The sequence below is a fragment of the Sciurus carolinensis genome, chromosome 1 (assembly GCF_902686445.1).
Source record: "Sciurus carolinensis chromosome 1, mSciCar1.2, whole genome shotgun sequence".
In the NCBI taxonomy this organism is placed as follows: Eukaryota; Metazoa; Chordata; class Mammalia; order Rodentia; family Sciuridae; genus Sciurus; species Sciurus carolinensis.
The window spans coordinates 87,978,469-87,990,807 of record NC_062213.1 but is presented as its reverse complement, the minus strand read 5'-3'; the positions used below and the strand labels follow the sequence as shown (position 1 = coordinate 87,990,807).

At 42.6% G+C, this 12,339-nt stretch overlaps 1 protein-coding gene across 5 annotated transcripts in view; it reads left to right on the top strand.

Annotated features, from left to right (window-relative positions):
- The first annotated feature begins 5,062 nt into the window (after window positions 1-5,062).
- The window catches only part of LOC124985172 (carboxyl-terminal PDZ ligand of neuronal nitric oxide synthase protein-like), a 330,263-nt gene continuing 322,986 nt past the window's right edge, over window positions 5,063-12,339 (top strand). For all 5 annotated transcript variants that reach the window (XR_007108816.1, XM_047553676.1, XM_047553666.1 and 2 more), the window contains exon 1: window positions 5,063-5,661. Coding sequence is in view for 4 of the 5 variants with exons in the window: in XM_047553676.1 (XP_047409632.1) it covers window positions 5,557-5,661 (105 nt within the window). In the remaining variant the exon portion in view is untranslated. The remainder of the gene's footprint in view (window positions 5,662-12,339) is intronic.

Genomic DNA, 12,339 nt, shown 5'->3' with positions numbered 1-12,339 from the left:
GCTCGGAAGGCTGAGGCAAGAGAATTGCAAATTCAAAGCCAGCCTCAGCAATATATGGAGACCCTAAGCAATTTAGAAAGACTCTGCCTCAAAATAAAAATACAAAAGGGCCAGGGATCTGGCTCAGTTGTTAAGCACCCCTGGGTTCTCAGTACCCGTTCCCCCCAAAAAAGTATGCATATTAAACTCTATAAATTGCCAGGCACAATGGTGCGTGCCTGTAATCCCAGTGACTCCAGAGGTGGAGACAGGAGTATCTTAATTTCAAATCCATCATGAGTAATTTACCAAAACCCTGTCTCAAAAATAAAAAAAATAAAAAGGGTTGGGGATGTATCTCAGTGGTAAACTGACCCTGGTTTCAACCCCCAGTACCAGAACAAACAAACAACAACAACAAAAAAGAAACAAAACAACAACAAAAAAATTCCAAATCCCCAAACCCCAAATATTCTTTCAAAAAATATCCGGAAGATAATGACTTTGGGTTCTAAGAGTTCCTTAAAAGTTTACCAACACAGATATAATTAAAGAAGTGAAGGCAAGTTGATTGGGAAGTAGTGCCTGGCTGGAACTACTTCCTTCTGTAGCATTTTGCCCACATATTTCTGGACTTGAAAGTGTATCAAAGGTTGTGGCTGCTGGGTGTGGTGTTTGTAGTCTAGCTACTTAGGAGGCTGAGGCAGGAGGATTGCTTATTGCTTGAGTCCAGGAATTCAAGGCCAGACTGGGCAACATAGTGAGTGAAACTCTGTCAACAATTTTTTTTTTTTTTGGTATCAGGGATTGAACCCAGGGGCGCTTTACCACTGAGCTATATCCCTAGTCCTTTTTATTTTGAGACAAGATCTAAGTTGCTTAGGGCCTTGCTAAATTTCCGAGGCTGGCTTTGAACTTGTGATCCTCCTGCCTCAACCTTCTGAGTCTCTGGGATTATAGGCATGTGCCATGGTACCCAGCTAATCTGAGTTTTTGAAGTTAAATGTTATCCAATGGTAGGAAGTTATAATGTGTTGTTTATGTTTAATATTTTATTTATAAAATGATTTTGTAATTCTCTGTGCATATCTGAGCAAGTTGACATAATTTTCAATCTATGCTACCTGTATTCAGGCAAGGATTCCTAGGACTTATTGCTTTATGACTTATACAAATTACTTCCCCCTCTCAGTTTGTTTTCTCATCTATAAAATGGAGATATGGTTCACTTCCCACCTGGGGTACCAAAAAAAAAAAAAAATGGAGATATGGATAGTAACTATCTCATATGGAAAAGTGAAACAATACACATGCAGTGCTTTGTATGGCAAAATAGGAATTTATGAGCAAAAGCAAATTAATTTTCTCAGTGCCAAATATGTACTAAAAGTAAAATCTGTTGTCAATACTCATTTATAATCCATCATTGTGTGATGAAAAGATTACTGAGGTAGAAGCTCTAGTCCTTAGTTATTACTAGACAAATTAATCTCTCTGGGTTTCTAGCTCTTTGTCTTTGTAATAAAGGAGGTGGATTATAAGATCTCTGAAGCCAGGACCTTGAGCTTGCTAGGCAACTACTCTACCACAGAACTATATCCCCAAACCTGCAATTAAAATGTAAACAAAGTTAACATAGGAAGTATTACAGTATTAAGTGGTTAAGACCTATATATGTATATATAACTTATACTATATGTAATCCATATTATACATATAATATAGATTATATTTAATATGTATGTATTTTTATAAGCATATTTTTTTGGTGGTACTGGACATTGAACTCAGGGCCTCACATGTGCTAGGTAAGTGCTTTACCACTGAGCTACATCCCCAGCTCTTTTTTTTATTTTGAGACAGGGTCTCACTAAAATGCCCAGGCTGGCTCCCAATTTGTGATCCTCCTGCCTCAGTGGCTGGGATCACAGGCATATGCCACCACGCTCAGCAACAACTTATATTTTAATTAAATGTACTTCAGATTAAAGTTTTTATTATGCAATGTCTAAAACACAAATGGATATAGAAAGTGGCATTCACTATAAGAAATAAAACTATACATTTTTTATGGATATGGAAATGCTGAGGGTGAAGTTCAGCTATATTTGACAATGAAAAGCAAGATTGAAATCACACTTTGAAAAAAAAAAGGAAAAGGATATTAATCTGGATGTCTACTGTTTCTGGAAGATGCACACATGCCTGTGTGCGCTGACATTATATTAGTTGGAAGTCAAAGCAGAGAAAAGGCCTCTCCTTTTTGGAAAATTTCATCTAACTGAAATATAATAAATACGGCTTAGCAAAAAACACACCTAAATAAAACAGACCTTGAATTTGACTTGCATCTCATTTTCAGTATGAAGCTTTCCATGGTCATCCAGTTTCCACCTGTGGACATAGAATTGACTTGAATTCAAATCCTGGCTCCTTGTTTTGTTAAGTGTGACCTTGGGCAAGTTATACAAATTCCTCTCTGCTTTAGTTTCTTTGTAAAATGGGCGTTACTTTAAGGTTGTTGTGAATATTAAATGAGATAATACCCTTAGGACGCTGAGAACAATGCCTGACACAGAGAAAGCTAATGAGAATAAGCCATTATTACTATTTAGTTCCATAAACAATTTATTAGATGTCTATTGTGTGGTAGTTTCTGTACCAAACCCTGAAATACCTTTGGGACTTCTACATTTTTGTTTGTTTCTTGTGTATAAACAATGTGTTACGGCTGGGCACGTAGGAGCATGCCTATAATTCCAGCTACTCAGGAGGCTGAGGTAGGAGGTTCACAAGTTTAGAACCAGCTTCAGCAAATTCGTGAAACCCTGTCTCAAAATAAAAATTATGATAGGGATGTGCATGTAGTTCCGTGGTACAGTGTGCCTGAGTTTCATCCCCAGAACTGTAAACAAAACGAAACAAAACAAATTAATTTAGAAAAAAATGCCACTTGGAGTCAGAGGACATTTAATTTGGGAGATAATATGAGATGTAAATGAAATTGTTACTTAAGCACTTGCTTTTAAGTTGTTGAGTTACTGTGCCAGGTTTTATAGTTTTTTTCTGCACTGTAAAACCACAGTGACATTCAAATTGTCAAACATGGCTGATTAGACTTTTCTGTCCTGTATTTATAAAAAGGTTAGTGGTGCATTTCCTCAGTAATGAAATCTATACAGCATAAAGCATATGATTAATTTGTCCCAGTGATTAGTTTGCTTTTATATAGGGAAATATTCCAGCAGATACTACCACTTGACTGATAATTTCAGCAGATAGGGAAAAGCAATATACAGGAAAAGGCAGTTGTACTTTAGCCCTATGGGGCAAGATGAGAAATATAATTATGGCAATAATGTATTCTCTTGTGTAAGTTTATCATGAAATGGTGTAGTAAGTTTCATCAGGATGCTTCATGGTGATTTCCCAGGCTGACCAATACAAAAAGCAATCAGTGATGTCTGGTCTGTGTGTGGCCTTGGATGAATGTGTCCACAGAGCATTAAAAGCAGGTTAACAGTTGCACATGCAGTGGCACACTTCTGTAATCCCAGCAATTTGGGAGGCTGAGGTAGGAGGAACAGAAGTTGTTTTTCTTTCTTTCTTTTTTTTTTTGGTATTGGGGATTGAACCCAGGAGCACTCTACCAATGAGTTATATCCCCAGTCCTTTTCATTTTTTATTTTAAGACAGGGTCTCACTAAGTTTCCTAGGCTGGTCTAGAACTTGCAATCCTCCTGCCTTAGCCTCCTGTGTGGTTGGGACTACGGTATGTGCCATGGGGCCTGGCATGGAGGATCCTAAATTTGAGGCCAATCTGGGCTATTTAGTGAGACCCTGTCTCAAAATAAAATTAAAGGGGTGAGGGATAAAGCTCATTACTTGCCTGGCATGTACAAGAACCTGGGTTCAATCCTTAGTAGCCAGTAGGGCTGGATGGGGGAAAGCAAGTTTATGGCAATAAATTCAATAGAGGAGCTAACCATTTGATCTAAGTAATTCAGCTTTGGCTGGCTTAGGCATTGGCTTGATTGGTTACTTTTAGATATTATGCAGTAATATTAAGTCACATAAATTGTACTGGTTATATATCTCTTACCTATGCTGTTTTGTCAGATACTGAACATTTGGTCATTAACGCCTCCTATGGGTCCATTATTTGCATAATTTACACTGTAAAGAAACCGAACATTCAGTTTATAACCCTTCCATTATCCTATCTCTTCCAAGATGGAAATAACTAGGCAACTTTTCTGAAAAACTTTTTGGTGTGAAGGAGAAAAATGAATACTTCTTTGCAATAGGCAAAACTTACTCAAGCATTTACAAAGTAGGTATAATAATACACCAATCAGAGATAACTTGGAAGCCCATTTTGTCCAACCTAGTTATAGAAGGTTGTTTAAGGACATAAAAACATTCTGGATCCTCTTGTCCTTTGTACTCCTTTTCCGTCTACCCCATTTCCTCAAGGATGATGACAACTTTTAAATATTTAAATTCTCCCCAAAGGCATCCTACCTAAACTCCAAACACAGGTGACATTTTGCTGCCCCGAGGGACAAAAAGTGCCTGAGATAACCGCTCCCCCCCACCCCACTACCACTTGGAGCAGTTTCGGTTCTCATAAGAAATGGAACTGAGAATGAATGAGACCCAGATTGGAATAGCTGGTACAGGACGTGGGCCTTCCTGGTAAAACATAAAACAACAACACCTCTCCACTCTTTAAAAACAAAAGCAAAAACAACAACAACAACAACAACAACAAAAATCTTAGGCAACGTTGCTGCTGTTAACTATGCCCGGCTCAAAATTTGCCCGTAAAACACGAAAACCGGGCTGAGCTGGGTTCCCGGCGGTCTGGGGTCGGCCGAAGGTCCGGGGATCCAGCGTCCAGGCTATGCTGGCAGGACCCGGCGCTCGGCTCCGGGGACTTTCACCTGCTCAGCCGGCAGCGCGGGGCGCGCGGGGGCGGACCCGGCGGCGGGCGGGGCCTCGGCGCCCGGCGGGAGGAGTCGGCCCGGGCCCGCCCCGCAGGAGGAGCTGCTCGCTGGCGGCTGATCCGGCGTCTCCGTGACAGGCACCCCGCTCCTCCGCCGCCGCCGCCGCCGCCACCACCACCGCCACCGCCACCGCCACCGCCGCCGCCTTTTCTTCCTCGTCCCGGGCTGTCCACGCCACTGATCTGGGGCCGGCGTCGCTCCCAGTCCCGCTTTGGGCCGCGGGCCCACCGCTCCCTTCTCCGGGCCGGGGCGCCGCACCGCCCGCTCCCGCCGCCGCCTCCCCCGCCGCCCTCCTAGCCAGCAGGAATAGCGCGGCCACAGCGCCGCTCGCGTCGCCTGCATCCGCGCCGCCCGCTGCCGCTCGGCCCTCGGCACAGCTCCGGGTCCCGGTTCCCGCTGCCGCCTAGCAGCCCGCGCGGCCAGGGCGCTGCCCACCCCGCGCCACCCTGTCCCCGCCACAGCCGCTTCACTCGGTCCCAGTCTCCCTTTCCCGGGGTCTAGACAGCCCCTTCCTGCTGCCCCTGCAGGCACCGTCGACTCCGGAGGAGCGTGTCTATCGTGGGTCACCATGCCCAGCAAAACCAAGTACAACCTTGTAGACGATGGGCACGACCTGAGGATCCCTTTGCACAATGAGGACGCCTTCCAGCACGGCATCTGCTTTGAGGCCAAGGTGAGGGGGCTACGGGGAGGGTAGTGCCCGAGAAGGGTTATGTCTGAGTGGATGGGATGCACAGCTATCCTGGACGCAGAGCAGGTGGGTTAGGCCGATTTGCGGATCTGTTAGGGAAGGTGACTCCCGTTTTCAGTATAAAATTCCACGGGCTCCTACCCAGAACTGCTAAAGAGCAACTGCAAAGTTTGAGAGGCATTGCTTCACCCCCGACTCCTTCCACCTGCAGACTCCCCCTTCTTTGCCCGCCTAGGATTGGATTGAGTTACTTCGCAGAGCCCTCCTTCGGAGGAGAGGCAGGTGAATGAGCGCGGCGTGGACACCTGGTTCTTGAGAATCGGTTTAAGGAAGCTCTGGTGTTATTTACCTGCTGGGCTCCCACGGGAGAGGTCTTTTCAGGAAGGTCCTTTAAAAAGGGAGTACTTGCTTCCTAATTGAGAAAAAGAATACAGCTTATTTATTTCTTTATTTTTGATTCCAAGTAAGAGGGTTCCAGGTGTTAAGTCACTTTCTAAATTATGACCAGTCATTGAAATGGGGATGGCCTCCGGAATGGGTGGGTGAAAGCGTGTTTGCTACGTTTGTGGTGTAATGTTAAGTTTCAGCATTCACTGCTGAAGAATTTAGCTGGGATGACTGGAATTTTCAGCACGGGGAGTGAGGGGAAAGTCCTAGGTCCATCCTTGGGGAGAGGTGGGACCAAAGCCAGTAATGGACCGTCAGGTGTATATAAGGCTGACCCTGAGATGTACCTCCCTGACAGTGGAGTTCTGATTTCTGAAATTGCAGTGGAGGTTTCCACTGCTCATTGCTGGGAAAGTGTGCTTTTCTGGGGAAAAAGGGCTCTGCTCTTGCTTCATACCACTTGACTTTCCTGGTGAATTTAAAGACTCAGGGACTTTCAGCACGTGCCGGTCACTAAGTGAAATAAAGTATTGACCCTCTAGGTAGTTTGGGTATTGCTGGTTTTGAAAACGGTACTTTTAATGTGGAGACAGTTTTACTCTGTTGCCTTTTTCTCTTCCATTACTGCTCATACAGGCGGTTAGCATCTCACACAAGGATCATTCAATCTATGAGGCATTTTTTTGAGCATCTGATATGTGTCTAGCATAGTCAGTTATCTTAAGATTTTTTTCCACTCATTATGGATATGAGTTGGGGAATCTTAGTTTTCATTTTTTTCTCCCCTTAATAATTTCCCCCAACCATATTTGCTAGAACTAGTCATCAAACCCTGCCACTCCTTAGTCATCAAACCCTAATGTGGAATGCAGAGCTGAATTACTGGGTATGGCTAGGACCAGAGTGGGGCTGCAGGCAAGATCTTATCTCACTTCTCTCATCTCTCAGAGTAGATCTGGATGATCTTAAGATGGGATATTTGGGTTGATTTTTGTTGTGGCTTGCTGGTTTGGTGAGCATTTTTATTTTGTTTTACTGGGGATTGAACCCAAGGTTTCAAGCATTCTAGGAAAGCTCTTCACTTCTGAGTCACATCACTAGGTCTTTTTGAGACAGGGTCTTGCCAAGTTGTCCAGACTTAAACCTCAAACTTTTGTTTTCTTCTTTCTTTCCTTCCTTCCTTCCTTTTTTTTTTTTTTTTTTTTTACTACTGGTATTGAACCCAGGGGTACTTACTCTGGGGGTTAGTCACATCCCCAGACCTTTTTAAAAATATTTTGCTTAGAGACAAGGTCTCACTGAGTTTCTTAGGGCCTCACTAAGTTGCTGAGGCTGGCTTTGAACTTGCAATCCTCTTGCCACAGGCTCCTGAGCTGCTGGAATTTCAAGTGTGTGCCACTGTGCCTGGCTTACCTCAAATTTTCTATCCTCCTGTTTTAGCCTCCCATGTAGCTGGAATTATAGGCATGTGTGACCAAGCCCAGCTGGTGAACAGGTTTTTTATGTTAAAGTTTTCATCATCATAATGATTTAATTTTTTTACACAAACGGAAACACATAAACTGGGAAATTGACTTTTATTTTGTTTGATTCACCAGTGCTCTGTTTTGTAAGAATGAGTATAAGAACGGAGATCACACTTACAGTGTCTTTAAGTCTTTTTATTCTTTTCTTACTGTCCTCTGTATTTGGTCTCAAATAGGTGTTAAAACTTGGTGTGCACAGAGTATTAAAAGTCCAATTCTTGCCATGTCCCAATTTTAACTTGATATATCTAGGGAGAGCTTAGGAATGTGAACCTTTAGCAAGATTAATGTGATTGCAACCAGACTTTGAGAAATACTGAACTTGGTGCTTGCCTCAAACTTGCTTGGTCCTTTTCTCTCTTTTCCAGCACCAAACATACAGTTTCTTTTCTAAGCAAATGTCTGGAGGCTGTGTGATGTAGTTCCTATAGTAACTTCCCTGCATTCACAGATGGTGGTGGTCATTAAGAGGAGGCATATAGTTGATCTAAGCTGTGTTCCCAATGCAGAGGCATGGGGACCAGTGATTCTGCTTTGAGAGGGGTTAGGTAGGGAAGAAAGGACAAGGGCACACAGTACAGGCAGTGGTGGAGCTTCCTTGGGCAAAGGCTGACTTTGAGGACTTTGGGTCCTAACTTCCAGCTCTTTGTAATTCATTGGCATACTCACTGTGTTAGTCAAGACCTGAGTAGAGGTGGAAGCTGAAGCTTTTCTGTCTCACATGCACCTGGTAAGTGCTTCCTCTGGCTGGTTTCCACATCCCTACAGAACAGTGTCCGTGAAATTGCACAATCACTGGGATTTCAGAGTTGAATCCACACAACACTCTTCCCTTGCTGTGGGAAAACACAGGCTGTAAAGTACAAATGTATTATTGCCTTGTCAGGTACCCTTGGAAAATGAGCCCAAGACTTCCTCTTTCAAGAGTTGGCAATTTTTCAGAATCAACATTGGATGAAGTGATTGTTTGGATGTATGCCTCTTATTTTCTGGAGTCTGCAGAGACTGAAAAGTTCTTTTTTTTTTTTTTGATTAAAAACAATTTTTTTTTTTTGATACTGAGATTGGACCTAGGGCACTCTACTACTGAGCTATGTCCCCAGCCCTTTTTCTTTTTATTTTGAGACACAGTCTCAAAAATTTGAGATTTTTTTTTTTTTTGCTGGGATTACAGATTTGCACCACTGTACCCAGCTAAGACTGAAAGGGTTAGGGTTCTGTGCACTTATTAAAAAAACCCATGTATGTACTAATTAAGCAGAATCCTCTGTTTTTCACCTGCAATACTTCATTTAATTCTCATTCACTTTTCTATGAGATGAATTTCCATGTCTGTTATAACTCCGGATATAGGCTCAGGAAGGTTATTGCCTGTCTTATTGCTCATAGCTGTGTGTGACAAACCTAGGGTTTAAACCTAGAGCTTTGACTTCAGACTCCTAAATCCAGTGCTTGCTTATTCAATGTTTTTATGGAGTATTCACTCCATAAATGCTGGGCAGTGGTTTGATTCATAGTTCTCTGGAGCAGTATTCTCAGGTTGCTGCTCTCTAGGATTCCCATGTAGGAAATTATGTACAATTATTCACACTTTTTTTTTTTTTTTTATGCTACTGGGGTTGAACCCAGGGACTCCTTTTAACTGAGCTACATTCCTAGTCCTTTTTATTTTGAGACAGGATCTTGCTAAGTTTCTTAGGGCCCCACTAAGTTGCTGAGTTGGCTTTTTCAACTATGATCCTCCTGCTTCAGCCTCCTGAATTACTGAGATTACAGATGTGTACCACCACACTAGGCAGTTATTCACACTTTTAATGCTGGGCTGTTTCCAGATTTCCCCTTGGGCTAAGAGCTGCTTGTAAGGGATACCAGGGTACTGTGTTCAGTACCTGGCTCACTGACCATTGCTGATGCATGGTCAAATCTCACATGGCTGAAATTTTGTGGCCCCTCAGAACCTGCCCCTTGATCTCTTGATATACTTTCTTGGTGGCCAGTGCCATCAACTGGCTGTCTCTGTTTGCTTGGTGAGAAAGAGGTTTCTAAAGACAATGGTACAAAGAATAATAAAAGTATTAATACCATCGTTATATTTCTAGATGATTACTGATTTGTATGTAGCTTTCACATATAAAGATGTTTTCACTTATAGAAGCAGGAATATTAGTTTTATCTCAATTTTTTTTCAGATGAAAAAATTGGGGATCAGAGAGATGAACTTGTCCAGGGTCACAGAAATGATAAGTATCAGATAATGATGAATTTGTATTGAGTGATATGTGCCTGCATTGTTATAGTTGCTGCCTCATTTGCAGGGCTTTTGACTCCTGGTTCATAGCTCTCTTTCCTGCTCCTGAAGTAGTGACTTTGATCCTAAAGCAGTTTCTCCCTCTGAATTCCTAGCACTCATTGCTTGGGCTGTTCACTGCTATCCACATGACTAATTCAGACTATCAGAACTGTAAAGCACCTTAGCTCATCTGGTGCAACCTCCTCATTTTACAGATGAGGAAAAATGAGGTCCAGAGGGGATGCCATTGTCCTAAGATCACATAGCTACATAATAACATCACCAGGACTCTTTTGTTTTGTGGCTTCAATTTTGTTTCAGTTCTCTAACACTGTAGAACAAACTACCTCAAGCCAGTGGCTTAAATTGACAACTCTTTAGTTTGCTCATGATTTGTGGGTCAAGAACTTAGTCAGGGCTTGACTGGGCTGTTCTTCTGTGGCATGTACTGATCTTTCCCTTAGCTGCGTTTTCCTGTTTCTGGGCCAGAAAGTTCTAGAAGGCTTTGCTTATATGGCTAGTGTCCCTTAGTAACCCTCCACATGTCTGTCTCCAACTGGCTCACTGGGATTTCCTCACAGCCTATAGGTGATTTGTTTGGCCATTGACTGTCCTGAGTCAAGCAGGAAGGATGAAGCTCTTAGGGTTGGTCTTTTGAGTTATACGGGAACACTTCTGATACATTCTGTTGATCAAAACAGGCCATAAGGGAAAGAGGAACAATCCTCTTCTTGATGAGGCAGCGTCAAGGTCACATTACAAAATTGTACCTGGAATGAGCTATTGTTGAAGCCATCTTTGGATTCCTCTGTCTACCACAAAACTTTATGTTCTTTCCTCTCTGCACATATCTTCTCCTGTGATATAAAATGTTTTTTGAGGACCTTGTCTCATGCTTCTCTGTATCTCCCCTCCCCCAGGTCCCAAATATATGTACATACATAGTTGGCAGTAAAAATTATTTGACAGGTGGAAGAAGTTAACCTATTTTTAAAAGTCTGAAAGCAGTATATATATAACTCAGTGATTTTGAGGTTTGTGAGTACTTGGTCTGATCAGAACTTAATTCTCTGGCCATATTTCCCTCCTTGCTAAATGGCTTCACTGTTGATGGTCTCCATGATGTGGATTTAGAAGTTCTAATAACCCACATGGCATGATGCCCACGGATGGATGCCTGTTGAACAGAGTGGCACAAGGGCTTGCAGTTAAAGATGCTGTGTGTGTTCGCTCACCATAAATGGGGGTGCCTGAGTCACCTGAGCTTCAGGGCATGGTAAAGATTTCTGAAAAGCCACTCCAGTATACTCTGAATATTTATGCTTCATCCCTTCCCTTCACCCAGATTAAGAGTCCTGTCTAGATTAGTAGCAATTCAGATGAGGGGCTTGATGGCATCATTAAAAGTGGAGATTCATTTCACTTTCTTATATATTGGTCCAGATACTTTGAAAACACATTTTTATCTTCTGTTCATATCACTTTTGTTTATTTTTAAATGTTTAGTGGTACTGGGAATTGAAGCCCAGGGCCCCCTGCCTGCTAAGCAAGTGCTCTACCACTTAGATACACCCCTAGTCCTCAATAAAAGAGACAATTAGTCTCAAAGACAACACCTGTTGTATATTATTATTGTTGTTGTTTTTGGTACTGGGGACTGAACCCAGAAGTGTTTAACCACTTAGTCCCATCCCCAGACCTTTTTTATTTTGAGACAGAGTCTTGTTCAATTCTTTAATTGCTGAGGCTGTCCTTGAACTTGCAATCCTCCTGCCTCAGCCTCCTCAGTTGCTGGGATTGCAGGCATATACACTACTCAGCCCAGCATTTTTAAATGTGCGGCTGCAGGGGAATCACAGCCAGGGCCTTGTGCTTGGTGGACAACTGTTCCACCACTGAGCTATGCTCTCAGCCCCATTTAATGTGGGCTTTTGGGGCACTTATTTTTATTTATCCCTACATTGCTCTCAGGTATCTCAGAGTATTCCTCTATAACTGATATCTCAGGATTTTATGAAGAGATCTGTGTCTCCCTTAGTCATATATTTCATTCAGTCATGGATCGTTTACTTACAATGTCCCAGTCCTTTTTAGTGGTCAGAATCATGCAGCCACATGTAATGATGCCCTTTGCCCGTCATCTATATCCAGAAACCTAATCAGACTTGACTCTGTTTATTATTGCTTACTCATAATGGGGCTACTTCGAAGAACTTGAAGAACTCCCATGCTTTCTCTGTCTATAATTACCTGCCTACTCCTCAGTTTTATTGCCTAGAGGCTGTCTTTAACTTCTCAGTGATCTTTATAATGTCCTTATCCTGCTGCTTTGAGCTGCCTGTGACCTTGTCTGGACCTTTTACTTCCTTTCCACTTTCCTGCCCTACACTGCAAACTGGAGCCCTACTACTTTGCTTCTTCCTTCCTGTTTTTGGAAAAAGAATTTCCTCCCTCCTG